This window comes from Cricetulus griseus, chromosome 2 (assembly GCF_003668045.3).
Source record: "Cricetulus griseus strain 17A/GY chromosome 2, alternate assembly CriGri-PICRH-1.0, whole genome shotgun sequence".
NCBI classification, from domain to species: domain Eukaryota; kingdom Metazoa; phylum Chordata; class Mammalia; order Rodentia; family Cricetidae; genus Cricetulus; species Cricetulus griseus.
The window spans coordinates 20709833-20737110 of record NC_048595.1 but is presented as its reverse complement, the minus strand read 5'-3'; the positions used below and the strand labels follow the sequence as shown (position 1 = coordinate 20737110).

At 44.8% G+C, this 27278-nt stretch overlaps 2 protein-coding genes across 5 annotated transcripts; one reads left to right on the top strand and one right to left on the bottom strand.

The window, feature by feature from the left end:
- Window positions 1–1840: 1840 nt before the first annotated feature.
- Atp5if1 (ATP synthase inhibitory factor subunit 1) lies at window positions 1841–5159 on the bottom strand. The gene is made up of 3 exons (XM_027399522.2): window positions 4999–5159; window positions 4816–4907; window positions 1841–2109 (listed from the first exon to the last, which is right to left on the bottom strand). The coding sequence occupies exons 1-3, from the start codon at window positions 5083–5085 to the stop codon at window positions 1968–1970; spliced, it is 321 nt and encodes a 106-aa protein (XP_027255323.1). The 5' UTR covers window positions 5086–5159; the 3' UTR covers window positions 1841–1967.
- Window positions 5160–7962: 2803 nt separating this feature from the next.
- Dnajc8 (DnaJ heat shock protein family (Hsp40) member C8) lies at window positions 7963–26507 on the top strand. 4 transcript variants are annotated; one of them, XM_027399520.2, is made up of 9 exons: window positions 7964–8107; window positions 10822–10923; window positions 13306–13362; window positions 15834–15900; window positions 16428–16522; window positions 18735–18806; window positions 23231–23322; window positions 24110–24185; window positions 25717–26507. In XM_027399520.2, exons 1-9 carry the CDS (start codon window positions 8030–8032, stop codon window positions 25837–25839), a joined length of 762 nt encoding a protein of 253 aa, XP_027255321.1. In that variant the 5' UTR covers window positions 7964–8029; the 3' UTR covers window positions 25840–26507. The 4 variants fall into 4 exon arrangements, with proteins under 4 accessions (XP_027255320.1, XP_027255321.1, XP_027255318.1 ...); XM_027399517.2 differs by having other exon boundaries at window positions 24110–24198; XM_027399519.2 differs by lacking the exon at window positions 13306–13362 and having other exon boundaries at window positions 7963–8107; window positions 24110–24198.
- The last annotated feature ends 771 nt before the right edge of the window (window positions 26508–27278 follow it).

Sequence of the window (27278 nt, the reverse complement as noted above, 5' to 3'; positions counted from 1 at the left end):
AACAAAGTAAGCTGGGTGGTGGTGGCACATGCCTTTAATCCCAGCACTTGGAAAGCAGAGGCAGGCAGACCTCAGTGAGTTAGAAGTCAGCCTGGTCTACCAATACAAGTTCTAGGACAACCAGGACTGTTACACAGAGAAACGCTGACTCAAAAGAAAAAAGAACAAAAAACAAAAAAACAAACCAAAAACCATCCACACCCACGTATGAAACTCCCAAGGGCTTGGGCTGTAGCTTGACAAGATTCCTTGAATTAAATACTAGAGATAAATTTCCAGCACTGGCACAAAACCAAGTGTGGTGACTTATGCTTGTAATCTGGACACTTGAGTGGTAAGGCAGGAATCATTAGTTCAAGATCATCTTCAGCTACATTAATAAAATTAAGAAAAAAATAAACAATACCAAACAAACAAGAAATAGTATATCCATCCTCTTTACAGTTTAAGCAGGTTTGTTCCCGGTCTGAGAATTGGCATTCTGATGAGTTCCCAAGTGATGTTGATGCCACTGGATTGTAGAGTTTTCTGAACATGCCTCAGTGGAGGGGGTGGTGTGGTGTTGGGAGTCCATGTGACTCTAACAACTATGCTGGAAGTGTTTAGGATTTTACATCTCAACTAATCTTAGGATTTGAACAGTTTTTTTTGTTTGTTTGTTTTGTTTTGGTTTTGGTTTTTCGAGACAGGGTTTCTCTGTGTAGCTTTGGAGCCGATCCTGGTGCTCGCTCTGGAGACCAGGCAGGCCTCGAACTCACAGAGATCTGCCTGCCTCTGCCTCCCGAGTGCTGGGATTAAAGGCGTGTGCCACCAGCACACGGCTTGAACAGTATTTTGATATTATTTAATATTTGTGGCGGTGCATGACTTTAATCCCAGTACTCTGAGGCAGAGGAAGGTGACTGAGTTTGAGGGCAGCCTGGTCTACATAGGGAGTTCCAGACCAGCTGGAGCTATAATAGTGAGACTATCTCAGAAAAAAGCAAAAAAACCAAATAATGTGTCTTTTATTTCAGTATGCTGTAATAAAAATGCTGAGTCATATTTTTACAAAGTTGTACACACACACACACACCACACACACACACACACACACACACACACACACACACACACACACACACACACACACACACACACACACAATCACAAGGCTCCCTGATCTCAAGCCAGAAAAAAAAAAATCTGGACCCAAATCTCTATACTGATTATAGGAAATACTGAATTATCCCTGGCAACCTTTCTAATCCCTAGTGCTGGGATCATACCCAGGCCCTCATGCATGTCTAAGCATGTACTTTACTAGTGCACTATAGTCCAACCTGTGTATTTTTTCTCCTCCCTTTTTTGAGACATAGGCTCATGCAGCCCAGACTGCCTACTCCCCCACCCCCCACCCCCACCCCAGACAGGGTTTCTCTGGGTAGCCCTTGCTTTGTAGATCAGGCTGGCCTTAAACTTGGGGAATGTGCCTGCTTCTTCTGCCTCCCAAGCACTGGGATTAAAAGGCATGAGCCACCGCCCAGCTCATGATTTCTAATTCTATTTGTCTCAACCTGCAAAATTAGAGCAATAGCTAGTCCAAACAAAAGTCCTTCAAGTAATACAACACTATTATTTCTGGTCCTTGGAAACAGCCTTTACTCTGCTACAGGATGTTCCTAAGCTTTATGCACTCACTGTATTGGGGTTTACAGTTCAAAGCTGCACACTTATGATTAGATTGGGGTCTGTGTCATCTTCCTCCTTACTCTACTTAGTGAAGTCCCGCCTAGTTCATTTGAATGGAGGAGTAGTGTCTGTCCCCCTACCACCCTCCAGATACTAGATGCAACAGAAATGATTTACTGGTGACAATTTATTATCTGTTAGTAGCACACAGACCAAAATATTAATCACTCAGAATGAACTACATCTCTACAGAAATGGGGAATGACACCGACCATTCTGTGGGTGACTGAATGCATTTAATCATTATTTTTCAGGTTTTTCATCTTCTTCTTATGCCGCTCAATTTGTTTCTGCAGACGCTCTATCTCCTGCTCGTGGTACTGGATCTCATCTTCATGGTGTTTCTTCAAGGCAGCTAGTTGTTCTTTAGTCTTCTCTCTATACGGAGACAGTGGCTGAGGGTTTAGTTTCAATCCCCCATCCAAAGAGATCTTTATTTTACTTTCATTACATTTATTTGTGTGTACAGGATAGGTGGGGGGGGTGGAGCTTGTGAGAATCGGTTCTTTCCTTCTACCATGTCAGTCCCTGGCATCAGAACACAGGTTCATAGTCTTGGTTACATAGTACCTTTACCCTCTGAGTCATTCACGGACTCCCAAGATCTCCAATCATAACCTGTGATACTTAAGGCAGGCAGGGTTAATGGCTCACTGAGTAACCCCAAAACCTTGAGGGCGGAGACAGGATGGATTGCTGCAAGCTTGAGGCCAGCCCTAATTCCAGTACACTTGAATGCAGAGTAATACTGTCTTGGAAGTCCCAAACCAGGGGCTGGTGACATGGCTTAGTGATCAAGTACATTTGCTGCTCTTGCAAAGTACCCAGGTTCAGTTCCCAGCACTTACATGGCGGCCTACAACCATCTGTAATTCCAGTTCTAAGGGATCCAACTGTTGTCTTAGGATAAGTTCCTAATTTAAGCTTACTGAGTTGGGACTTCAAATATGGCTCAATGATTAGGAATACTTGTTGCTCTTGCAGAGAGCTCAGGTTCTGTTCCTAGCACTTATTCCCATATGTAACTGTAGCTTTAGGGGATCTGGCTTCCACAGGTACTGGGCACACATGTGGTACACATACACATATGCAGGCAATACACTCAAAAAAAAAAAAAAAAAGGTGTAAAGATGGCTCTGAGGTTAAGAACATGTATTTCTCTTCCAGAAGAATCCAAATTCAATTCCTAGCACCAATTTCAGGCAGCTCACAACTCCAAGGGATCCACAAGGGTCCCCACACACCTGGCACAAGCATGCATGCATGCATGTACACACACACACACACACACACACACACACACACACACACACACACACACACACACGCTTTTTCCTTCCTTCCTTCTCAGTTTTTCGAGACAGGGTTTCTCTGTAGCTCTGTAGCTTTGGAGCCTGTCCTGGAACTCGACCTATAGACCAGGTTGGTCTCAAACTCACAGAGATCCGCCTGTCTCTGCCTCCTGAGTGCTGGGAATAAAGGCGTGCGCCACCACCAGACAGTTTTTAAAAGATTTAAAAAAAAAAAAGATTTATTTATTTATTATGTATGTGATCTCTGCCTGCATATCAAAGAGGACACCAGATCTCATGGTTGTGAGTTACCAAGTGGTTGCTGGGAATTGAACTCAGGACCTCTGGAAGAGCAGCAGTGCTCTTAACCTCTGAGCCACCTCTCCAGACCCAAGATCTATTTATTTTTATTTTATGTTTTTGAATGTTTTGACTGCAACTTTTTAATTTTTTTTTGAGACAGGGTCTCTTTTATGTATGGCTGTCCTGGAACTTGATATGTAGACCAGACTGGCCTCAAACTCAGAGAGCTTTTCTTCCCTCTGCCTCCAGAGTGTTGGGTTTAAAGGTATGCACTATACCTGGAATCTGCATGTACGTTTATATACCACATGCATGCACTGTCCAAGTAGACCAGAAGAGGGTGTGGGATGCCATGGAGGGGGAGCTATGGACAGTTGTTAGACACCATGTGGGCACTGGTAATAGAACCTGGTTCCTCTGGAAAAGCAGTCAGTGTTCTCAACCCCTGAGCCATCTCTCCAGCCCCTGCATACTGCTCTTGCAGAGGACCTCAGTTTGGTTACCAGCACCCCTTTCAGCAACTCCCAACTGCATGTAACTTTAATTCCAGGGGCATCCACTGACTCTGGCTTCCCCGGGGAACCTGTATTCAGTACTACCTAAGGTAAAGGATAGAGGTTCCAAGCCAGGAGTGGTGGTATGCCCCTAATCCCAACACTTAGAAGGCTGAGGCAGGATAATTGCCATCTTGACAATTGTTTTTTGGTACTGAGACTTGAACCCGGGCCATCTGTATGTTTAAACTCTTAGTTCAAAATTGTGCAACAACCCCTACAGGGCTATGGCAATCCTTAGGAGACCAAAGGAGAAACGGAAGCAAGATTAGTTTCTGGCTGCTCCCCAGCGTGGACAGAAGTTAGTTAAAGATAACTCAGGGCTGGGTTATTTCTAACCAGCCGAAAAAAATCTACAACCCAGGGTATGAGTAAGGCAAAAGTCTCCCGGAGTAGGGAGGGGTCTTACTTTGAACAGGTACTACCGGCTCTTGCAAAGAACTGAAGACACGTGGAGGATCTAGAAATGGCTGACAGGGTCTAAGGTCTCAGGGAATAAACCTTACAAAACTAATGCTCCCGGTGGCGGGGGGGGGGAGGGGAAAAAAATGAGTGACAGGCGAGTGAAACAGAATCAGAAGGTCTGCTTGTTCCAGCCTGCAGGATGTAAACAATGCTCAAAGTGCCCGGGAGTCTCGCACCTCCAGGGATATGGAGGGGGTGGCCGTGGGCCAGGAAGATGATAACAACTTAGACATTTTGGAGACCAGCCTTGGGCTGAGTTCTGTAGACGGGGTTAAGGCTGGTGGGGAGCCACTAGTGTGGTACTGATGTTAAATGTGTCATCCATGTTGAGACAATGGTTTCATCGCCCTGGGAATTCTGCCAGAGGATAGGCGCCCCAAGGGACCAGGTAAAGATGGGTGGAGCGACAGAGGGCGTAGAAAGGACGGGGAAGGAGACCGGGGATGGACTTGGGACCAGGTGAGCCTCACCGGAAGTAGCGATCCTCTTCGGACTTCTCTCTCTTTCCGAAGGCCCCACCGGCTTCTCGGATGGCGCCAGCGCCAGACTCCGTGCTCCCCGACTGCAGAGAGAGACGCAGACATGGCAAAGGGCACAACAAGGAAGAGAGGACCCGCGACCCAGGATGGGCGGTGGGTCATGCCGCCACCTACCGAGTCCGAGCCGAAGCCTCGGGTCTGTAGGACCCTCACGCCCCAGGCACCGAGCCGAGCCCGAGTCGCCAACGCTGAGCCTGCCATTGTCTCCTGCGCTGCTGCGTCGCGGCCGTAGCAGCTTCTCTCCTAGCGCGCTAACTGCGAGGGCGGCTAAGCTGCCAATCTAAACGTTGGGGAGGCGGGACTATCACTGGACAGCGAATCAGGAACAAGAGGTGGGGCTTCTAGCAGTCCGCTGGGAACGTCAAGAGGGAGGTGGGTTTATGCTTAGCCAACCGATCATAACTTGGGTTCTGGTGCATCCTTCCTGTGGAGGTTTCAGAGCAGAGTCAGAAGATGAAGTCTTTGCTTATTGGTCTCACTAGAATAAACCATGTTGTCCACTCCCATTGCACAATTTCAGTCCTAATGTGGTTTTATTAAAAATGTAAATGATGGAAATCCCTACAGACATCAATAAATCGCGGAAATACAAGGTTTGTGGCAGTTATGCCTTGCATACCGACTGCAGGGATATTGACCTCCAACACGCCTCTATTTGTGCATATGAGATCGTGTTCATCTCTTAGGAGATGTTCTTGTTTTTTGCTTATATTGCCACCTCATTCTCTTCTCTCACCTTAAATTTCGCTTTCTCAGAGAAATGTTTTTTGACCTTCTTAGTCATTCTGTCATCATCAGTTTTTTTTTTTTAAATCCTAGTTCCCAGTTCTCTCTTCAGTTTACTTTGTGAAGTCATCAGAACCTTAGAGGTAGTGAATTAGAATTTGTGAACTGTATTAATATGTCGTTGGACGGAGCAGATAACAACTCTTGTTGCAACGAAATAGAAAAGAAAGAACATAAAGGCACAAGCCTATGTAATTCCTGCACTCCTGGGCCACACTCAGGAAGGAAGAGCAGGCATGATTCAACCACCCTATTCTACACAGGGAATTTTGGGCCAGCCAGAGCTTCATAGCAAGACCCATTTTAAAACACACACACACACACACACACACACACACACACACACACCACACACACACACACACACACACACACACACACACACACACACACACACACACACACACACACACACACACACACACACACACACACACACACACACACACACACACACACACAACACACACACACACACACACACACACACACACGGTGCTAACCACGTCAACTGAGTTCTATTCCTGGCCTCTCGTGGAAGGAAATAACTGACTCTTGAAAGTTGTCCTTTGACCTCCACATGTACACTATGGCACTGTGTCCCCATAAATAAATGTCATTTTAAAAATTAAATAAGAAACTCTAAACACAAATACTTTTGCATTCATGTTCATGATATCTTCCTTCCCTTTTTCTCTTTGTCCCTATCTCCCGTTTGAGATCTATTGTAACTCATTATGGCTTAAGCCTCCCTAGGAAGAGAGCTGGAATTCCTCATCTTCTTGCCTCCCTCCCAAGTGCTGGCAGGCATGTTCCCAGCCTCATATCACTATTTCATGATAGTCCACAGGTGGGAAAACACCAAATGTTAAACTGCTGAAGGCATAAACAAATTGTAGAATAAATATACTTTTGTGGAATTTGATGAAGGCATAAAATGGAGTATATTCTTATATAGGCGCCTCTTTGATAAACCTTAAAAATATGCTACATGACCAGGCGGTGGTGGCACGCCTTTAGTCTCAGTATTCAGGAGGCAGAGGCAGGCAGATCTCTGTGAGTTCAATGCCAGCCTAGTCTACAAAGTGAGTTCCAGTTCAGCCAGGGCTGTTAAACAGAGAAACCCTTCTCAAACACCCCCCCCCCCAAAAAAAAACCCCACAACAACAAAATGCTACACAAAAAGAACTAAATTCAAAAGGTCTTGTATAAGTAGATTCCATCCATGGGAAGTGTGCAGAATAGGTCTATCCAGAGACAACAGACGGGGGAGGAGGAAATTGCTTGTGAGTACCAAGTGTGCTTTTTTGTTTTGTTTCATTTTTTCGAGACAGGGTTTCTCTGTGAAACAGTCCTGTCTGTCCTGGAGCTCACTCTGTAGACCAGGCCCAAAGTGCTTTTAAAAAGAATAATTGTATTTATTTATTTGTTTGTTTGAGACAGAGTTTCTCTGTGTAGCCTTGGCAGTCCTGGAACTCATTCTGTATGTAGACCAGCCTATCCTCAAACTCAGAGATTCATCTGCCCTGCTTTCCCAGTGCTGGTATTAAGGGCGTGCACCACCGCCCCGCAAGAATAACTTTTTTTTGGGGGGGGGGTGTTTCGAGACAGGGTTTCTCTGTGTAGCTTTGGAGCCTATCCTGGAACTAGCTCTGGAGACCAGGCTGGCTTCGAACTCCCAAAGATCCTCCTGCCTCTGCCTCTCGAGTGCTGGGATTAAAAGCTTGCGCCACCAACGCCTGGCTAAGAATAATTTTTTTAATTAAACTTTTTTATGTGGCTAGGCATGGTGGCACATGCCTCCTAGCACTCTGGAGGCAGAGGTAGGCAGATCTTTATGAGTTCAAGGCCCGCCTAGTCTAAAAAGTGAGTTCCAGGAGCCTGGGCTAGGTAGAGAGACCCTGCCCAAAAAACAGAAACAACAACAAAAGTGTGTGGTGTGCTTGCATGGGCTGGTTATGACTTACGTGTGAAGTCAGAAGGCAACTTTTGGGAGTGTTTTGTTTTGTTTTTTTTCTTTCCACTGTGTGGGTCCCGGGGTCTTCAGGCTTGGAAACCAGAGCCTTGAGCAGCTGAGCCATCTCGAGGGACCGTCCTACTTTTTAATTAAAAAAAAAAAAAAAGTCCATTTACACCTTTAACACCAGAATTCAGGAGGCAGAGGCGGGAGGATCTCAGAGTTCGAGGCCAGCCTGGTTTACAAAGGGAGTTCCAGCACAGCCAGGGCTCCACAGAGAATCCCCCGCCTCGGTCCCTTTAAGTGCGGCTTGGCGGCGGCGACGGTCCAGGAAGGCGGTCTTGGAAGGGTCACGTGAGGTTGCGCCTGCGCAGAACGGTCACGTGCCGGCTGGCCGGGAAAATGGCGGCTTCGGGAGAGAGCGGGGTTTCGGGCGGAGGAGGCAGCACGGAGGAGGCGTTTATGACCTTCTACAGCGAGGTGAGCCCGGAGTAAGATGGTGGTCCCCGGGAGACCGTGCTCCGGCTCGGTCCGCAGCGGCCTGGGGCAGCGGGACGCCTCCCGGGGCCGTTGGCCCGCGCCGTCCGGCCTGCGGACTGCGGACCGGCCGTGGGGTGCGTGCGCGGCCGCCGCTGTCGCTGCTGGGGTCCCCGGAGTGCGGCGGGGCGGCCGGGCCTGTGGAGCCAGACCCGGAGAGCGGCGGCGGGCTGCTGCCGTGCTGCAGCCCGTAGGCCTCCCGTGGAGTCTCCGCCGGCGGAGGCCGGGACCTTGCCGGTGGAGACGGAGCTGCGGCGCACCTGCTTTTATTTGTAAACAGGAGGGACGCCTCTCCCAGTCCTCTGCCATGGAAGTGTGAGTGGCAGTTTCTGCGGTTTACCAGTGCTTAGTTAGCGCTCTTCATCGTGACGAGAATGCGTTGTAAGACCCCCGCCTCCCCCCCGCCCCGTCTTTACCATGAGGAAACTAAAGAGGGTGCATACTTGCTTCTGCGACTTAGCTGTCAGGTAGGCCAGGAGTGACTTGGGTCGGAGCCTTGTTTACGACTGCATCGCCAGCACCCCGTGCACGGTGGACGTTTAGCATACATTCAGTGAATAAATGAATGGATAAACTCAATCAGAGCAAGCCACTTGACGTCAGGGGCCCTCATACTGAGTTCTTGCCAGGCAATTAGCCTGACTGCTGCTGGGATCTTTCCCACATCTGTGGAAGGAGGGGGTTAATATTACAAGAGTTTTCACCACATTTAAAGGATTTAATGCATAAGAAAGCAGCTTGCAAGTTTAAAGTAGAAGCAAGGCGGTCGCTTTGTATGTTTTGTTTCATTTTTTGAGGCAGTCGCTTTTTAAAGTCAGTGTCTCCTATTAGTCCAGTTGGACCCCTCCTGCTTTAGCTCCTGGAGTGCTGGGATTAGAGCCATTATCTCTTATGTTTGTAGTAGTACTTGTGATGTAGTACTCTTCTTCTTCTTCTTCTTCTTCTTCTTTTTTTTTTTTCATAGTGTTGACATTTTTGTTTTTACTCACTGAGGAATTTCAGTCCGTCTTGGTGGAGCATGTGGGCAGGGCAATTCACATCATTTAGGCAGGAAGCAGAGAAAGAATACTTGTGCTTTGCAGTGGTATTAAAGTGAATGCTGGGAATCAGCACATCTTCTGTAGCCCTGTCCTTTTGTCTTTTTATTTTATTTTATTGGTTTTTCGAGACAGGGTTTCTCTGTAGGTTTGGAGACTGCCCTGGAACTCTCTTTGAAGACCAAGCTGGCCTCAAACCACAGAGATCCACTAGCTTCTGCCTCCCGAGTGCTGGGACTGCACCATTAACGCCTGGCTGTCTTTTTATTTTTAAGACAAGTTCTCTCTAAGGTTTAGGCTGACTCACTCACTTTGCAGTGCAGGCTGACCAGAACTAGTGGTGATCCTCCTGTTTCAGCCTCCCAATACTAGGAGTATAGAAATGAGCCCTCCTTGTCCAGCTTTATTCTTTTGCCAAATATTAAACCCAGGCTTTTATGTATGCTAGGCAAATACTCCACTGACTGAGCCAATCCCAAGTCCCCTATAATGGTGTTGAATGTTGCTCATAGTTCATGGTTCAGCGTACTTGAAATTTTCCTCTAAGAATTAAAGAAGATGGATTAGTTGTACCCACATGCAGCTGTATCATCTGTGGTCCAAGGTCTGTCTGTGGAGGTGGCTGTGCTTTATTGATTTTTGTTTTTGTTTTTTTCAGAGACAGGGTTTCCCTGTGTAACAGCTCTGGCTGACCTGGAATTTACTTTGAAGACCAGGTCAGCCTCAAGCTCACAGAGGTCTGCCTGCCTCTGCTTCCCAAATGCTGAGACCAAAGGTGTATGCCTCCATCGACCTGCATGGCTGTGTGTTTTTGTTTTTTGTTTTTTGTTTTTTGTTTTTTTTTTTTTTTTTTTTTTTTTTTTTTTTTTTTTTTTTTTTTTTTTTTTTTCAGACAGGGTTTCTCTGTAGCTTTGGAGGCTGTCCTGGAGACCAGGCTGGCCTCCAACTCACAGAGATCCGCCTGCCTCTGCCTCCCAAGTGCTGGGATTAAAGGCATGCGCCACCTACGCCCGGCTAATGGCTGTGTTTTATTTTCTGGGAATCTTCTAGATGTCTGAATGGGACTGAAACTGTTAGGGTAAATTTCTCACAAGTTAGGTAATTGGAAACCTTGTTTTCTTATTTTTCCTATGTGTGAAATGGGGACAATGATAATACCTGCCAAGTAGAATTGTTAACATAAATAATACATGTAAATTTTAAAAAATTGTTTGTAGGGTATATTTGTGTGCATGTGTGCACATAATGGGCACAGGTGTGTGTGGAGGGCAGAGGTCAATGTCATGTACTTTTTGCCATCCATGTTATTTTTTTGAGACAAGATCTTTCACTGAACCTGACTCACCAATTGGCTAGACTGGCTGTCCAGTGAGTTCTGGGGATGTACCTGTCTCCTTCACCAGCTTTGGGGTTACAGGACCACATGCCCATGCTCAGCATGGATACTGGAGACCTGAACTATTATCGTAAAATTAGTTATGTTACTATCATAACTCTTTGGAGCTTAGTAACAATCTTACATGTGGTAGATACAAGTAGATGGTAAGCATGCTAGTGTGTCAAAGTCGACATCCATCTTATTGTTCTTACTAATGGAATTATTAATCCTTTTACTTTTAGGTGAAACAAATAGAGAAGAGAGATTCAGTTCTAACGTCCAAAAATCAGATTGAAAGATTGACTCGTCCTGGTTCTTCTTACTTTAATTTGAACCCGTTTGAGGTGAGTGGATTGTTACTGCAGCGTCCGTGAAAAGCTCTTCATGTGTGCAGACAGAGTGACTCGTGTTTATTGTGTTATGCAGCACTGTGGCAGATAGATTTCCTTATATGCAGACTTATGTATATACATATATGGGTTTTTGTTTGTTTTTGAGACATCGTCGTGCACTCAAGGGTTGCTTTTGAGCTCTAAATCCTCCTGCTTCAACCTCCCAAATGCAGAGATTGTAGAAACGAACCCCTGGCTAGTTTTGAAACAGGATCTTACTGTAGCCTCTATGGCCTAGAGCTTACTTTATATCCCAGTTTGGCCTTAGGCTGTTTGTGGTTCTCCTGCTTTAGCTTCTAAGTGCTGGGATTATTGTCCCTGGCTTGTAGGCAGATTTATGTTACCGTGTATACCTAAGCTACATTGGTTGGGAATGAAAAAAGGGGTAAAGTGGTGGGATTTGTATGGTGGGTAGGTTGTCTTTGAAGTTGAATAATTTTATTGTGAGAAGAGTTAGCAAGATCCATTGTTAAAGAATGGGATAGACTTGTCCTGTCAAATGTTTTCCAGTACTTTAGTAGCCTGAATATACAGAGATTTATTTCTGATATAGAGGCATCTCTGAGCCTGATAAACTTAGGATCTGTGATCTTTAAAAAAACGTAATGCCTGGTAGCCTGTACTCTCTGCACTTGGAAGACTGAGATAGGAATATCCCTACAAGTTTGAGGCCAGCCTGGTCTACATAGCAAGGCTTGGGCCAGCCAGGGCTCCAGTGAGATCCCTTTCAAAAAAAGAAAACCAAGCAAACAAAAGCTTTTTAAAACTTTTTTGTTACATGAAAGTAAAAGATACCAAATATTCAGTGAAAACAGACCATGAGACTTTTAGATAAGCTAATACACTTTGTGTTTTTGAATATATCTCCTCCTTTGTGTATCAGAGTGACTCAGCCCAGCACTTCCCCTACCTTACCTTCCTAAGTGCTGGTGTGCGCCACCCACCATGCCTGCCTCTGAACATTTTCTTCCTCCCTTCCTTCCTTCTTTCCTTCCTTCCTTCCTTCCTTTCTTTCTTTTTTAAGATTTTATTTATTATGTATACAACATTCTGCTTCCATGTATATCTGCACACCAGAAGAGGGCACCAGATCTCATTACAGATGGTTGTGAGCCACCATGTGGTTGCTGGGAATTGAACTCAGGACCTCTGGAAGAACAGCCGGTGCTCTTAACCTCTGAGCCGTCTCTCCAACCCTGGTGGTGTTCTCTTTTTTTTTTTTTTAAAGACAGGGTTTCTCTGTATAGCCTTGGCTGTCCTGGAACTTTCTTTGTAGATCAGGCTGGCTTCAAACTCACAGAGATCCCTCTGTCTCTACCTTCTAGTTGCTGGGACTAAAGGCGTGTGTCACCATATCCAGCTAAGATTTATTTTTTACATAAATATATACATTTTTTAAATCATGTGAATGTATACCCATGTGTGGGTTTGTGTTCATGGGTCTGGATGCACGTGGAGAAGACCAGAGGTGTTGGATTTGATGGAGCTAAACTCTACCTCTTCCAGAGCAGTACATACTCTTAACCTCTGAGCCATCCCATTTTAATTTTTTTAGTCAGAATCTCTCTTTAGCTTAGGTCAGCCTGTAATCCCTGACAGTTCTGCTCACCTTCCTAAATGCTGAGATTATAGGTGTGAGCCACTATGCTGATCCCATATTGATACCTTTACCCCACTCAGGTTCTGACACTGTGTGCTAGGCAGCCTGAGTCTGGGCTTGCCCTCCTCTTCCTTTCTTGGCATTCCATTTCAGGCTGTTGTGTTGTGTAAACACCCTTCTCACCCCACATGGGCTCTAGTGCTCTGCCTAACTATTTCTTGTGTGTGGTTACTCTTCCTTGTCCCTGGAGAGCTCTGAACTCTGACACTGTGTTCTGGACTATGAGATTCAGTGCATATCCCTTCACCTGGTTTTACTTAATGGATTTAAGAAGTAGGGGACAGAAGGCTTGTAAGGGGGGTATACATATAAATACACACACACACACACACACACACACACACACACACACACACACACACACACACACACACACATAGGTGCACACACATTGCTTTCTTTTTTTCTGCTTTCTTTTTTTTTGGAGACAGTGTCTCATGTGGCCCAGACTGGCATTGAATTTGTTACATAGCCAAAGGTGACCTTTGTTCCATGTGGTAGGAGTCAGAAATACTCCCCGATACCCAGTTTTATGCTTTTGTCTTGAGACCTCCTGCTTGTAACCAAAGCTGGCCTTGCATTCACCATCTTTCTGCCTCAGTTTTCCTAAGATTGAGATGACGGATCAAAGGTCACCATGCCCAGCTTTACACTTTTGATCTTGGTTCTTCCAGGTTCTTCAGATAGATCCTGAAGTGACAGATGAAGAAATAAAAAAGAGGTTTCGCCAGGTACAGTGCTATTGCTCTCGAGAGTGTGTGAGCCTTCTGTTTGTTTCTTCTGGGGGTGGGGGCGCTCATGGAGCTTAGGCTTGCCTAGAATTTTCCCTGTGTATCCAACGATGGTCTTGAATTTGTGATCCTCTGCTTTCGCTTCCTGAGTTCTGGGATTGTAAGCATATGCCACACCTGGCTTATGGGGTGCTGGACATTGAACCAAGGTTTTCATATATAGTATAAGCCCTCAACCAATTGAGCTACATCCTAGACATGACTTTTGAGGACTAGATACTTTTGAGTCAAAATTTAACTCCCCACCCATTCCAAATTAAGGCTAGATAACTGTTCTCATGAACTTAGTGACATATATGTATAGTAATGTAAAATGCTAACTAATATACCCAGTATAGATTTTTCTGTGAATATAATATTTTTTATATCCAAATAGAGTGTCTTTTTGGGTGGGGAGAGGGGTTTGAGGCAGGGTTTCTCTGTGGCTTTGGAGGATGTCCTGGAACTAGCTCTTGTAGACCAGGCTAGTCTCCAACTCACAGAGATCTGCTTGTCTCTGCCTCCTGAGTGCTGGGTTTAAAGGTGTGCGCCACCACTGCCCAGCTACAGACTTATTTTTATTTGAAGCAGGCTCTCATGTTGTCAGTCTGACTTCAGATTCCCTGGTTTATACGCTTGTCCTGCCTTAGCCTTTAGGCAGCTGGGATGACAGGCACATACCATCAGCCTAGCCCAATGAGTTACTTCATCTCTTGCAAATGGCTGTAAATACTTAAGAGATACCTAGCTTGGGTTTGTGAGATGGCTTAATGGGTAAAAGTACCCGCTGCCAACCCTGACCACTTGAGTTTGATCCCAGAGACCCACTTGGTAGAAGGAGAGAGCTGACTTCAGCAAATTGTCTTCTGATCTTCACGCACATACCATGGCATGTGTTCATGTTCCCCAACCCAATAAATGTAAGACGTTTTTTTAAAAAGAAATACCTGACTTAATGTAACAAGTACTTATTGAAATTTCGTCAGGAAAGTAGCTCTCTGACCTCTGATTCTTGCCGCTATCTTTTTTTACCTTCTTAAGTTCTTTATATCTTCATGCTTTTCACATTTGGATGGGGCCTGGCTGGTGTTGCCTGTAATACTCCGATTCTGCACAGTGGTCTTATTAATATACAGGGCTTCCTCCAGTGCAGTTGATTTCTCCACATTGCTGACTCATAGTTACCTCTGATCTCCCAGCAAGCTATATTAAGCTAAGATGGTTTTTTGTTTTTGCCTGCTCAGTCATTTCCCATTATATAACTTTATAGTTTTATTCTTCCTGAGCACTGATCTAGGCTTAAACTCAGCGTGCCACCCCCCCCCCCTCCAAGGTCTTGTTTTTCCAATACAGTCCAGTAACAGTTGTCCTTAGACTTTTCCTGTAGCTAATGAACTTGAGTTACAAGTTCTTACTGACTTATTAGATGGCCTTATAATTAAGAGTACATATGACTTTAGTTTTAATTTGTTCTCTTACTTAGGAGCAGTGTGCACTTGAACACGTGCTTTGGACCTTTCTGTGTCTATTTTACCTCAGTTGGTAAATGTGTCCAAATATTTAAATCAGGTATTATATACAGTAGGCTTTCAATGGATGTCTTGATACTTTGTATATGCTAACCATTGTCCATGGATATTTGTGTGCAAATTCATTCACTTCTTCCTTTTGTTTTCTTTTTTTCTTTGATCTCTCTCCCTTCCCTTTACCATTTCCTCTTTTCCATTTACTGTCATCCCTTCCCTCTTCCCCTCCCCCCTTTCTTCTTACCTATCCCACAGGGTCTCACTTTATAGCCCAGGCCAGCCCTGAACTCAATTCTCCTCAGTGTTGAGATTTCAAGAAATGGGCCCTTATATTCAATTTATGCTCATTACTTGCATTGTTCATTTTGTCCACACAACAGACTATTTAGATGTAGGTACTTTGTATTTTTCCAGTGATAAAGCAGGAAGCCAAAGTGAAGATAAGCTGAGTTACTCAAGGTCTCGGAGCTAGCATGTGATTGAAGTTAGAATTACAAACTGTCTCTGGCACTTCAGGGGATTAACATTAGATTTTCATCTCCCAACACGGATTCTTTTTTTGCTTCAACTAGTTTCGGTCCATCTGTGACAGCAAGTCAGGAATCTTTTAAATGTCTTAAAGAATCATCTCTGGAGGTTTTCTTTTTTTAAATAGTTTATTTATTCTGTGTGAGGGTGTTGGATCTTTGAGTTATAGACAGTTGTGAGCTATCATGGGGGTGCTGGGAATTGAACCCAGGTCCTCTGGAAGAGCAGTCAGTGCTCTTAACTGCTGAGCCATCTCTTCAGTCCCTGGAGGTTTTCTTATAAAAAGTTCATGTTTTGTTTATTATTTACTGGTGTGTGTGAAGAGTTCCAGTCACTTGCATGAACTGTTGTTGAGCCTGACTTTTCTCTTCCATGTAGTTGTCTATATTGGTGCATCCTGACAAAAATCAAGATGATGCTGACAGAGCACAGAAGGCTTTTGAAGGTATTTGTAAATTTACCTGCTTTTGAATACTATATACTGTCAGTGCTAAGGAGTAACTGGTTATGGATAAGCTGTGGATTTCAGTAAAGCAGCCATTTAAGCAGAATGTTAAAGAAGTATTCCTTGGGGGCTGGGGTATAGCTCAGTGCTTGCCTGGCATGCTTGAGGCCCTGGGTTCAATCCCCAGCACTGCAAAGAAAATGCACCTTAACTTTGCTTGGTTAAAACTTAGGTGTGTACCAATATACTTTTATTACATAGGATCTTTTTTCTCTGAACATAAGTAAAGTGGGAAATACTTTATCAATGTTTTAATCTAGATGTGCTATGTCTAGTTGAGTGTATAATTTTTTTTCCTAAGACTTTCAAGGTTGTATGCTTTTTAAAAAATGAGTTTAACAATGGTAAATAATGTAACAAAGTAGGGAATGTTTTTAGACAGTGCAAGTCCATTTACACTGCCTGAGTATAGCTCAGACTTTGAGAGGGTATTTGCAGAAACAGTTAACTTCAATGTTTTGCATTAGCTGTGGACAAAGCTTACAAGTTGCTACTGGATCAGGAACAAAAGAAGAGGGCCCTGGATGTAATTCAGGCAGGAAAAGAATACGTGGAACACACTGTAAGTATTTCTAGTGCTGCTGTGTTTACAGGAAGTAACAGCAAGCTGTGGGCACTGTGTAGAAGGGTATATGCAACCTACCAGTACTGACCACGTAGCTAGTGACCACTTTTATTCTCTCTACCACTTCTGTGGTGCTCATGAATAGCAAGCAGCAAAAGCTAGCATTCTTCAGAGAGCTCAGGGTAAGGAGTGGTTAGTACACTGCCACTCCCACTCCTGTGTTGTGTAGATGGCCACTTTGGCCTCCCAACCAAGTAGCCATGCTATCCCATTGAGAGTGGAGAAGCAGCGTGGCTGTGGCATTGTTGACTCCCTGGTTTTTCTTTAGTTGCTGTGAAAGGTTTGAAAATGAGAGGCTGTCAAGGAGCTCTGAGTGGGTTGTAAAGCAGGAGGAGGCACATGTTTAGTTAATAAAAAGACTCTGAAGACTCATTTGAAACAAGTTTTAGCTTTTGTTTATTTGTTTGTTTAAAATGGGGTCTTGCTGGGGGTACAGGGTATCCTTCAACTTCCTAGGTAGCCTGGACTGGCCTTAAATTCTTAATCTGCTGCCTGACTTGCTGATCCATGGAATTCTGGATTATATGCCATTGCATCCTACAGAAAGAGCTTTCTTCTTTTTTTGGTTGGATTATTTTGAGAGTCTTATGCAGTTCATGCTAACCTCAAATTAGCTATATACCTGAGGCTGACCTTAAATTTCTTTTTAAGCCGGGCATTGGTGACGCATGCCTTTAATCCCAGCTCTCAGGAGGCAGAGGCAGGCAGATCTCTGTGAGTTCGAGGCCAGCCTGCTTTACAGAGAGAGTTCTAGGACAGCCAAGGCTACACAGAGAAAACCCTGTATTGACTATCCCCTCCCAATTTTTTTTCTTTTTAAATCTTTTAGCTATGTTTATTTATGTGTATGAGTTTTTTGTCTGCATGTATGGGCATACCTGGTGCTCAGAGAGGTCAGAAGAGGGTGACGTGATCCTCTGAAACTGGAGTTAAGAATGGTTGTGAGGTTCTGTGTGGGTGCTGGGAACTGAACCTAGATCTTGGAGCAGTCAGTTCTCTTGACTGCCAAGCCATGTTTCCAGCCCTGGCCTTGCGTCCTTGATCCTTCTTATGTCCAGCTGCTAGGATTATAGGCATGCACCACTATGCCCAGCTAGAAGGCTCCTCTCTCTCCTCTTTTTTTCTTTTTCTTTTTTTTTTTTCTTTGCCCCTTGGAGTGAGAATCAACCATTTACAAGAGCAATTTTAATGGTGAGTGTATCAGGAGTCCATCTTTGTTTTGAAGAGCTTTGGAATCTGAAGTGGAAGTTTATGGGCAATAATAATAATAATAATAATAATAATAATAATAATAAAGACAATCCATTTTATATGAAGACAATGAGGAGAAAAGTAGGAAAAGGAAAGGTGTACAACCAGGTCCTGCTGGTTGTGCTGAACATGGCGCTTGTAGTCAGTCCTGTTAGAGATCAGAAGAGCCTATGCCAGAGTCTTCAGCTCTCTGTATTTTGCTTGTAAGGAATTATCCTTACAATTCCTGGCCACATGGTGGCAGTAAAGTGTTTCTAAACCTGGCTGGCACTTCAGCTGTGTGATGTTCTCATAGGTCACTTATGGAGTAGTGACAGTCTCTTGTAAATAATAACAACAACTATTATTATTTAAGCTCAGTAGTGGCCAGAATGATGAGTGTATCCATTAGTGTGATGTGAAAATTACGGTTTCTGGGATTTTCACAGTAGAAACGATCAGGAATGCACTTTGAGAGATCTCTTTCATACTTAAAATGCAGTACATTTTCTAGATCCTTTTAAAGTTTGGCAAATGTGCTTTCTTTGCTATAACCTTATGACCACAAGTTAGGAAAGCTAAATGGCCATGTCTAAGGCTGTTGGCTGTTGGCTGTGGCTCAGCATTTATGATTTGGGGACAACATCTCTGCTGGTTGCCTTTCCCTAGTGCTGGCTGTGGGTACAGGCTAGAGTGGACTTTAGATGAAGTTAGAGGAAGGACCCATGATGCCTAGTCTTAGTTGCTGTATAGTGTTTTCTATTAAAAATTATGGTTCCTATTGTTGGTGGTACAAGAGAAGGCTCTTTTGCCTTCATCTTATTATCCTGTGCCTATGGAAAAGTGCACAAATGTGCAGCTCAGTGGCTATTCTTAAAGTATGAGTACTCATCTTTTGATGGGAAAAAATTCTTTTTAGGTTAAAGAGCGAAAAAAACAACTAAAGAAGGAAGGAAAGCCTACAAATGTAGAGGAAGATGACCCTGAACTGGTGAGTTATTGGGACCCACTTTTCCCATGTGATTGGTGGGGTGAAGAGAAAGGCCTCACTTAAGCATATAAGTGGACATTCATTTACCCTTTTTAAAGAAATTCATCCTATGTGTAGGTGTGTTTGTCTTGTGTCTGTGTCACATGCATGGCCAGCAAGCCCCACTGATTGTGCTGTCCCTGACTCTAAACATTAGGTTACAAGTTTTTTACAAGAGTGCTGGAGATTTTAACTCAGGTCCTCATGCTTGCTGGCAGGCATTCTTCCCACTTACCCATCTCCATCAGCCTTCTAATTGTAGGGCTCCCTCCCTCCCTCCCTCCCTTCCTCCCTCCCTCCCTCCCCTTCCTCCCTCCCCTCCATCCTTCCCTCCCTTCATTCCCCCCCCACCTCTCCCCCAGACATGTTTTCTCTGTGTAGCCCTGGCTCTCCCGGAACTCACTCTGTAGACCAGGCTGACCTAGAACTCACAGTGATCCACCTGCCTCTGCCTCCTGAGTGCTGGGATTAAAGAGGTGCGCCACAACCACCTGGCATCACCAGTTTTTATATGTGCATCTGATGGAGTTTCAGTTGATTATTTTACAAGCCACACATGCAAAGTATTATGCAGAAGTATGGTTTTTAGTTTCTTTGTTTTTAGATGTATTTATTTATTATGTATACAATGCTCTGCATGTATTCCTGCAGGCCAGAAGAGGGCACCAGATCTCATTGTGGATAATCATGAGCCACCATTTGGTTGCTGGGAATTGAACTCAGGACCTCTAGAAGAGCAGCCAGTGCCTACTACTGCTGAGGCATCTCTCCAGCCCAAATTTCTTTTGAGATACATAGGAACCATAGCTACATGTTTAGGAATCTAGGGCTGGAGAACTGCTCAGCTGCTCAGAGCACTTGCTGTTTTTGCAGAGGACCTGGGTTCAGTGCTTAGCACCCATGTGGCTGCTCATAAGTCCTTGTTAACTCCAGTTCCAGATCTGATGTCCACTCTTGTACTCTGCTGGCACCTATACACATAGACAGAAAAGCAGGTACACACACATACACATAAGTTAATTAATTAAATAAAAGGAAAAACAGGCATGGTGGTTCATACATTTTAATCCCAGCACTTGGGAGATAGAAGTTTGAGACCAGCCTGGTCTATATAATGACCTAGGACATCAAAGGCAGTGAGGGCAGACATTCAAGCTGATTGATACAGAGGTCATGGAGGGGTGCTGATTATTAGCTTGCTCTTTATGGCTTGACCAGCCTGCTTTCTTATAGAATCCAGGACCACCAGCCCAAGGATGGTAGCACCTACAGGGCTGGTCCCTCCTCCATCAATCACTAATTAAGAAAATGGTCTACAGCTGGATCTTATGGAAGAGTTTCTTCTTTTTATGTAACTCTAGCTTGTGTCAAGTCAGAAAACTAGCCAGCACACACCTATAGACACACATACATATGCACATATACACACACACACATATAAACACATACAAAGAAACTTAGATGTTAAAATTTGTTTTTCATATTTAAGCTTTATCTACTTTTATGTGTATGGGTATTTTGCCTGTGTGTATGTGTTTGTGTGTGTGTGTACGTGTACCATGTGTATGCCTGGTATCTTCAGAGGCCAGAAGAGGGCATTGGATCTCCTGAGACTGGAGTTACAGACAGTTGTGAGATAGAAAAGCAGCCAGTGCTCTTAATCACTGAGTCATCTCCCCAGCTCGATATTTAGAGCTTCTCTTTTTCTTTCAAGATAGGTTTTCTCTGTGTAAGCCTTGCTGTCCTGAAACTCACTTTGTAGAACAGACTGGCCTTGAACTCACAGAGATCCACCTGGCTCCCAAGTGCTGGGATTACAGAGGTGGCTCATTGGTTAAGAGCATATATTACTTAGGCAGAAAACCTGAGTTTGATTCCCAGCACCCACATGGTGGCTCACAACGGCCTGTAACTCCAGCTCCAAGGGGTGACACCCTCTTGTGGACTTGATAGGCACCTGTAGTCACATGTGTACACATCTACTTGAAGCCACACACTGACATACACACTCGGGAGGCAGAGGCAGACTGAGCTCTGGGACAGCCAAGGCCACACAGAGAAACCCTGTCTCAGAAAAAAAAAAAAAAAAAATGAAATAAGGGGCTGGTGACATGGCACTTGTTGCTCTTGCAGAGGACCTGGGTTTAGTTCCTAGTACCCATGTTGTGGCTACAACCATCCATAACTCCAATTCCAGAGGATCCAGTACCTCCTTCTTACCTCTGTGGACAGTGCACACACAAGATGCAAACACATACTCATGCATATAAAATAAATACATTTAAAAAAAAGAGATAGAGGAGGTGCCTAGTCTCACTGCAACTTGCTATACTGTGGGCTGACTGATAACCATAGCTGGCCCTCCCATAACTGAAGAGAAACAGTGTCGGAGGCGTGGATGGGAGTGGGGAGGATGGGGGAGGAACTGGGAAGAAAGGAGAGAGGGGAAACTGATTGCATGTTAAAACAAAACAAGAAAGAAAGAAACCATCATGAGTGTGGTATACTGACTGGTCCATGCCTGTAATCCCAGCAGTTAGGAGACCAAGACAGGTTTGCCTTGAATTTAAGCCCAACTTAGGCCACATAGTTAAACCCTGTCTCCAAAAATCACCCCCGCAACTGTATAGTGGGATCTGGGTCATTTATCTTTACTCGATTTTCTTTAACTCATATAAATTATAATAATCTCTGCTATAATAACAGCTAACATAATTAAAGGGCTCAGCATGGGCTGGGGGTTTGTTTAACTTGGTGGTAGAGGTCTTACTTCCAAGCTTGTCCCCTGTACTGTAAAAACCAGTAGGGCTATTTGCCTTTTATCTTCTTTTCCTTTTTATTTCTTTAAAAATTTTATTTATTATGTATACAGTGTTCTGCCTGTATATATCCCTGTAGGCCAGAGGAGGGCACCAGACTTCATTACAGATGGTTGTGAGCCACCATGTGGTTGCTGGGAATTGAAACCGGGTCCTCTGAAAGAGCAGCCAGTGCTCTTAACCTCTGAGCCATCTCTCCAGCCCCTTCTTTTCCTTTTTTAAAGATTTATTCAAGCTGGGCATTGGTGGCACATGCCTTTAATCCCAGCACTTGGGAGGCAGAGGCATTCAGATCTCTGTCAATTCGAGGCCAGCCTGGTCTACAGAGCGAGTGCCAGGATAGGCTCCAAAGCTACACAGAGAAACCTTGTCTCAAAAAATCAAAAAAGAAAAAAAAATTGTTCATTTATTTATTTTATGTGCATTGGTGTTTTGCCCCTGTGTATATCTGTGTGAAGGTGTCAGATCACCTGGAACTGGAGTTACAGACAGTTGTGAGCTGCCATATGGGTGCTGGGAATTGAACCCAGTTCTTCTGGAAGAGTAGCTGGCTCTCCTAGCCACTGAGCTATCTTTCCAGTCCCACCTTTATATTTTCTGTGTAATGCTGTGTTATCTTGTTCCATTAGTGTGTCTGCATCTTAGAGTGTAAGGTGAACTGGTTACAGAGACACAAAATGGCTTGTTCAAAGTAGAACATGTTCTATCCTGTATGGACGGGGTGTGTGTGTCTGTGTGTCCATCTGTCTGTCTGTCCATCCCTGGCATGGAAGCTCTGCACCATGTGTCCTTCAAGGTCTTGTCTCTTATATGTCTCTGGCAACAAGGATATGGCCCCTATCTTCCTGGCCTGGGAATTTCATCATCTCACTCGTGTATCAAACAACAGAATAAAGGGGGAAGAAGGCATATGCCTCTCCTTCTAAAAGAACCCTAGATGTCATATATGAGTACATTGACTAAACCCTGAGTCATGTGGCCAAACCTATAAGGAAGTCTGGGGGTTATGGCTTTTATGTTTAGTGGCTTGTCCCTCAAGGCGGGTTTGTGATTGTGGAGGGCCATCTATGTGGGATTCAGTCCCTCAAGGCGGGTTTGTGATTGTGGAGGGCCATCTATGTGGGATTCAGTCCCTCGAGGCGGGTTTGTGATTGTGGAGGGCCATCTATGTGGGATTCAGTCCCTCGAGGCGGGTTTGTGATTGTGGAGGGTCATCTATGTGGGATTCAGTCCCTCGAGGTGGATTTTCGATTGTGCAGGGTCATCTATGTGGGATTCAGCTTGGTTCTAGCCACTAGGGAATTTTTGCAGAAGAGCGCCTCCAAAATCTCAGTGGCCTAAGTGCTTATGTGTGTTCTCCCAGAACCAGGTTCCTGATCTGCTTGGTAGGAAAGGAAGTTGTAGGCAGGTGACTTTTTTCCCTGAAGAGACAGTGTTGTAATGGCATCTCCCTGCAGACATTTCATTGCCCAGTTGTAATCTTTAGGGCTTTAATGTAATTGCTTGGTTTCAGCCTTGATGTGAAATGTTTACTTCTATTTTCCTTTGTCCTTAATTTTCTTGCAGTTCAAACAGGCAGTCTACAAACAGACCATGAAACTGTTTGCTGAGCTGGAAATTAAAAGGAAAGAGAGAGAAGCCAAAGAAATGCATGAAAGGTACACATTCCTGTATTCATCTTCACCTTACTTAAATGCACAGATTAGTTAATGCAGGCCTCGGGGGCTTTCCTAATGAATTTAGTAACGCTTCATTTACGAGAAGAAGCTGGAGAGGCAGGCAGGTGTACAGCTTGGTGGTGGAGCTCCTGCCCAGCATACACAGGACAGGCAGCTGAGCCAGTCACCAGTAAGACATTGTCTGTAGACTTTCGGGAAATACTGACTATACCTGTCCGTAGGGAGTTCATTTCTATGTAGGAATGCTCTGTGTTTTTTTCCTTTCTGGAATGCAGTAGAAGTTTTGAGGCTTTTGAGGGCCTTGTAACTGCAGCTGTGATTCATAGATAGGATTGTAAAGGAATAGCTTTAACATGTTACTTATTGTTCTCAAGTATGATTTCCTCTGATTGTCACAAGTGTTGAGGTTGCCAGTTGCGGTGGTACACACCCGTAATCCCAGCACTTGGGAGGTGGAGGCAGAAAAAAAAGCAGTTGGAGACTATTTTTATCTAACTAGCAAGTCCAAGGCCAATTTGAATTATATGAGACCTAGCCTCAGGAAAAAAAAAAAAAAAAGGAAATAATTGAGGTCAGTGTGGCTTCTGTATTTTGTGTTGTTGACTGGAGCAATAGATTTTGCTAGTTGAGTTTGTATGAAATGTCATTTTAGGGGGCTCGGCATTTGCTGGCTCGGCTCTGTGTGTGCTGCTATGCAGCCATGCCTTAGCTCATGTGGTAACTCGCTGTGAGCATTGGGTAAAGACAGCTCTGCTTTCCCTCCTAGGAAACGACAGAGAGAAGAGGAGATCGAAGCTCAAGAGAAAGCCAAGCGAGAAAGGGAATGGCAGAAAAACTTCGAGGTGGGTAGCAGAGGTGGGTCATTCCAGAATAAGGAAGCTTGATTCCTGGGGGCTCCAAGACAGGAAACGGATGTGTGGGTGAGAGTAGGGTCTGGGGTCACCCCGCCTTCATAACTCTTTCCCTGACAAGGACACCAAATGAGCCCAAGAAAAATGAATTCAGAGATAATATGAAGTAGCACCCTACTTACCTTAGAGGAGAAAAATCTGTGGAAACAGGTTCTTTTGTGGGCGGGGAGTTGAGGTTGAGACAAGTTCTCATATAGTTCAATCTGGCTTTGAACTCACTATGCAGCTGATGACTTTGAATTCCTCATCATCCTGCTTCAGGCTCCCAAACCACTGGAAACAGGTTCTTGTGATTGGATTATTCATTTTGCAGAGAGACTTTGGGCTTTTTGTTTTGGGGTTTTTGAGACAGAGACTTACTATGTAGCCCAAGCTAACTTGGAACTCACTATGTAGTCTAGGCTGGCCTTGAACTCTTGATGAGCCTCTTACCTCAGCCATACCAGCTTGGTTTACAGGTGTGTGCCACTATACCAGCTTACCTTGCAGCTTTTGAACTGGATTCATTGCTCTTCAAGTGCCTGACACAGTTCTGGGTGTGTTTGGTTTGTCTTTTATGGGATTTAAAATTCAGGATAGAACTTACTTAGTTAACCACAATTTTGACTTTGTTTCTGTTCAGCTTTATGAAAAGGGAAAATGAGTAGCCTGTTGGATAATGAGGTAGAGATCTTTGTGGCCAGAGATCAGCTGGTTTGGAGACATTCTGTGAAATTGTCAGAGGGGCAGCAGGAACATGATGAACAAAGAGTGGTTATATTCCTAGCTAGCTCCATGGTTGAAAGCTAGTCAGCCTTCCATCATTGTAGTTCTCTTTTAATGTACACTGTGGTTTAGCTTTTTGTAATGGTTAGAAGAAACAAGCTAGGGGCCAGGCATGATGGGGCGTGTCTTCAGTGTCCTCAGGAAGCCGAGGCAGGCAAACCTCCTGAAGTTCAAAGCCAGCCTGGTCTACATAGTGAGTGAGCTCCAGGCCAGCCAAGGCTATGTAGTGAAACAATACACCTTAAATTCCTGCACTCAGGAGGCAGAGGCAGGTAGATCTCAGACTTCAAGGCCAGCCTGGTTTACAGAGTTCCAGGACAGCCGGGGCTGTTGTTACACAGAGAAACACTGTCTCAAAAAAGCAAACAGAAAGTAACAAGCTAGCTCTGGGAGTGTAGCTCAGTAGTGGAAACATAACTGAAGGGATTTGTGTGGGTCACCCACCCAGAGGCCCACAATAATAGAGTTATGATAACATCACCCATCGTGTCCTCTTTATAGCTGATTTGAGAGGGTGTTGTGAAATTTTGCTGGGTCTCTAGAGGTGGGAGACTGCTCTGATCTGCTCTTCTTTTGGACTGTTCCAGAGGGCTGATCTGGGCTGGGCCATGGGAGGGCATTGGGCAGCAGGACAGGCTCAGCACCTTCTTTGCTCATTAGTGACCTCACCTTGAACTTCCTTTCTGTTTTCTTTCAGGAAAGCCGGGATGGGCGAGTGGACAGCTGGCGAAATTTCCAGGCAAATACAAAGGGGAAGAAGGAGAAGAAGAATCGGACCTTCCTTCGGCCGCCAAAAGTAAAAATGGAACAGCGAGAGTGACCCTCAGGGCCACAGCCTCAGCCTTCCCCGGCTGCCTCCTTCCGCTTCAAGGACTCATTCTTTCTCCACCTCCACCCGACATAGAGTAGCGTTTGCTTTTTAGTCTATTTTGTTTTCAATACAATTTAATATCAATCAAAGTAATTTGTACATGAGGGGAGGGGCTTGGTCTAACCTTCCCCTCTCCTCGCCCACGGAGCCACCAGGATCGGAAGGTGCCACTGACTCGTGCTGCCTTCTCTTCCCACAGCTGTAACTTAATGTTTTGTATTCACTGAATTGTGGTGGCTCGAAGGTCATGTATAGTTTGTGGAAACCCTCCAATTAAACGTCTTGCTTACAGTGGTGTTGCCGTGACTCCAGACCAGCTTTGGCCACCGTGGGAATCCCTTTGCTTTTGGGCGTGCTGTCCTTGAAGCCCTAGATCCAGTAGGAGAGGCACTGTGGACTCCTAGGGCAGCCACTTGATGCCCTGATGGATGTCCTGTGGTGTTTGGCACGAGTCCTCTGACCAATCAGCCAGCCAGAGTGGTATGAGGCCATCAGCCACTTAAACCTGTTCACTTTCCAAAGAGTTAGCCATCTTCCAGCCAGTCCCACTGTGTCCTCGCTTGTCTGCATTCATTAGTGGTAATATTCTTTTACGTATAATAAATTTTTATACCCAAGCCTTTGATGTTCTCTTCCTCAGGTGTAACTCCAAGAGCAGACAGGTCCATTATCTTGCATGGCCCCCAGCCCTGAAAGTTCCTTGTGGTTGGATGTACACTAATTGGTTGAACCTTACCTTATTACCTACAAAATGGGCCTACAGGGCTGGGGATATACTCTGTGGTAGATTGCTCATGTGTGAGGTTCTAGCTAGGTTCAACTCTCTGCACAGCAAAAATTAGGAATATCAAGTATGGCAGGAGGCTGACTGGGGTGTAGTTTAGTAGTGAGGTCCCCTACAGTATGGCAGGAGGCTGACTGGGATGTAGTTTAGTAGTGGGGTCCCTTACAGTATGGCCAGAAATTTTGATTGATTTTACTGTAGGAACTTCGAGTGGGCCACTGCACATCTGACAGCCACCAGACTGTCCAAGATGGGTGGTGTTAGTGTCCTGTCTGGAGAGCGAGACACCATTCACTTGGAGGATGAAGTGAAGTCGTGTGTGTGAAAGCAACCACTTAATAGTGTATGCTCAGGTGTCCTGCTTGCTATGGGAGACCAGATCAGCCTGTGGGAGGGGCTTAATAGGAGGAGAAAGGTGACCCAAGAGATGAGACCTATGGGAAACCGAGTGACTGAAGACATCTTGTGCTGCAGCCTGGAGATGGTCTGGGTGGGGTGGACAGAAGGAGCAGTGCACACACCTTTGACTTGTTCCTTGTGGGTGGCGGTGGGGCTTGGCTTTACTACCCTTTTAGGTACAGCTGGGCATGTCCAAACCACACAA

What these genes read in the sequence shown, in the direction of transcription:
- Atp5if1 (XM_027399522.2), bottom strand. Translation starts at nt 5,085, where the DNA reads ATGGCAGGCTCAGCGTTGGCGACTCGGGCTCGGCTCGGTGCCTGGGGC. An exon ending in GAGGCTTCGGCTCGGACTCG is followed by an intron (nt 4,908 to 4,998) that starts GTAGGTGGCGGC and finishes CTCTCTCTGCAG; the next exon opens with TCGGGGAGCACGGAGTCTGG. An exon ending in GAAGAGGATCGCTACTTCCG is followed by an intron (nt 2,110 to 4,815) that starts GTGAGGCTCACC and finishes GTCTCCGTATAG; the next exon opens with AGAGAAGACTAAAGAACAAC.
- Dnajc8 (XM_027399517.2), top strand. Translation starts at nt 8,030, where the DNA reads ATGGCGGCTTCGGGAGAGAGCGGGGTTTCGGGCGGAGGAGGCAGCACG. An exon ending in AGCACAGAAGGCTTTTGAAG is followed by an intron (nt 15,901 to 16,427) that starts GTATTTGTAAAT and finishes GTTTTGCATTAG; the next exon opens with CTGTGGACAAAGCTTACAAG. An exon ending in AGGAAGATGACCCTGAACTG is followed by an intron (nt 18,807 to 23,230) that starts GTGAGTTATTGG and finishes ATTTTCTTGCAG; the next exon opens with TTCAAACAGGCAGTCTACAA.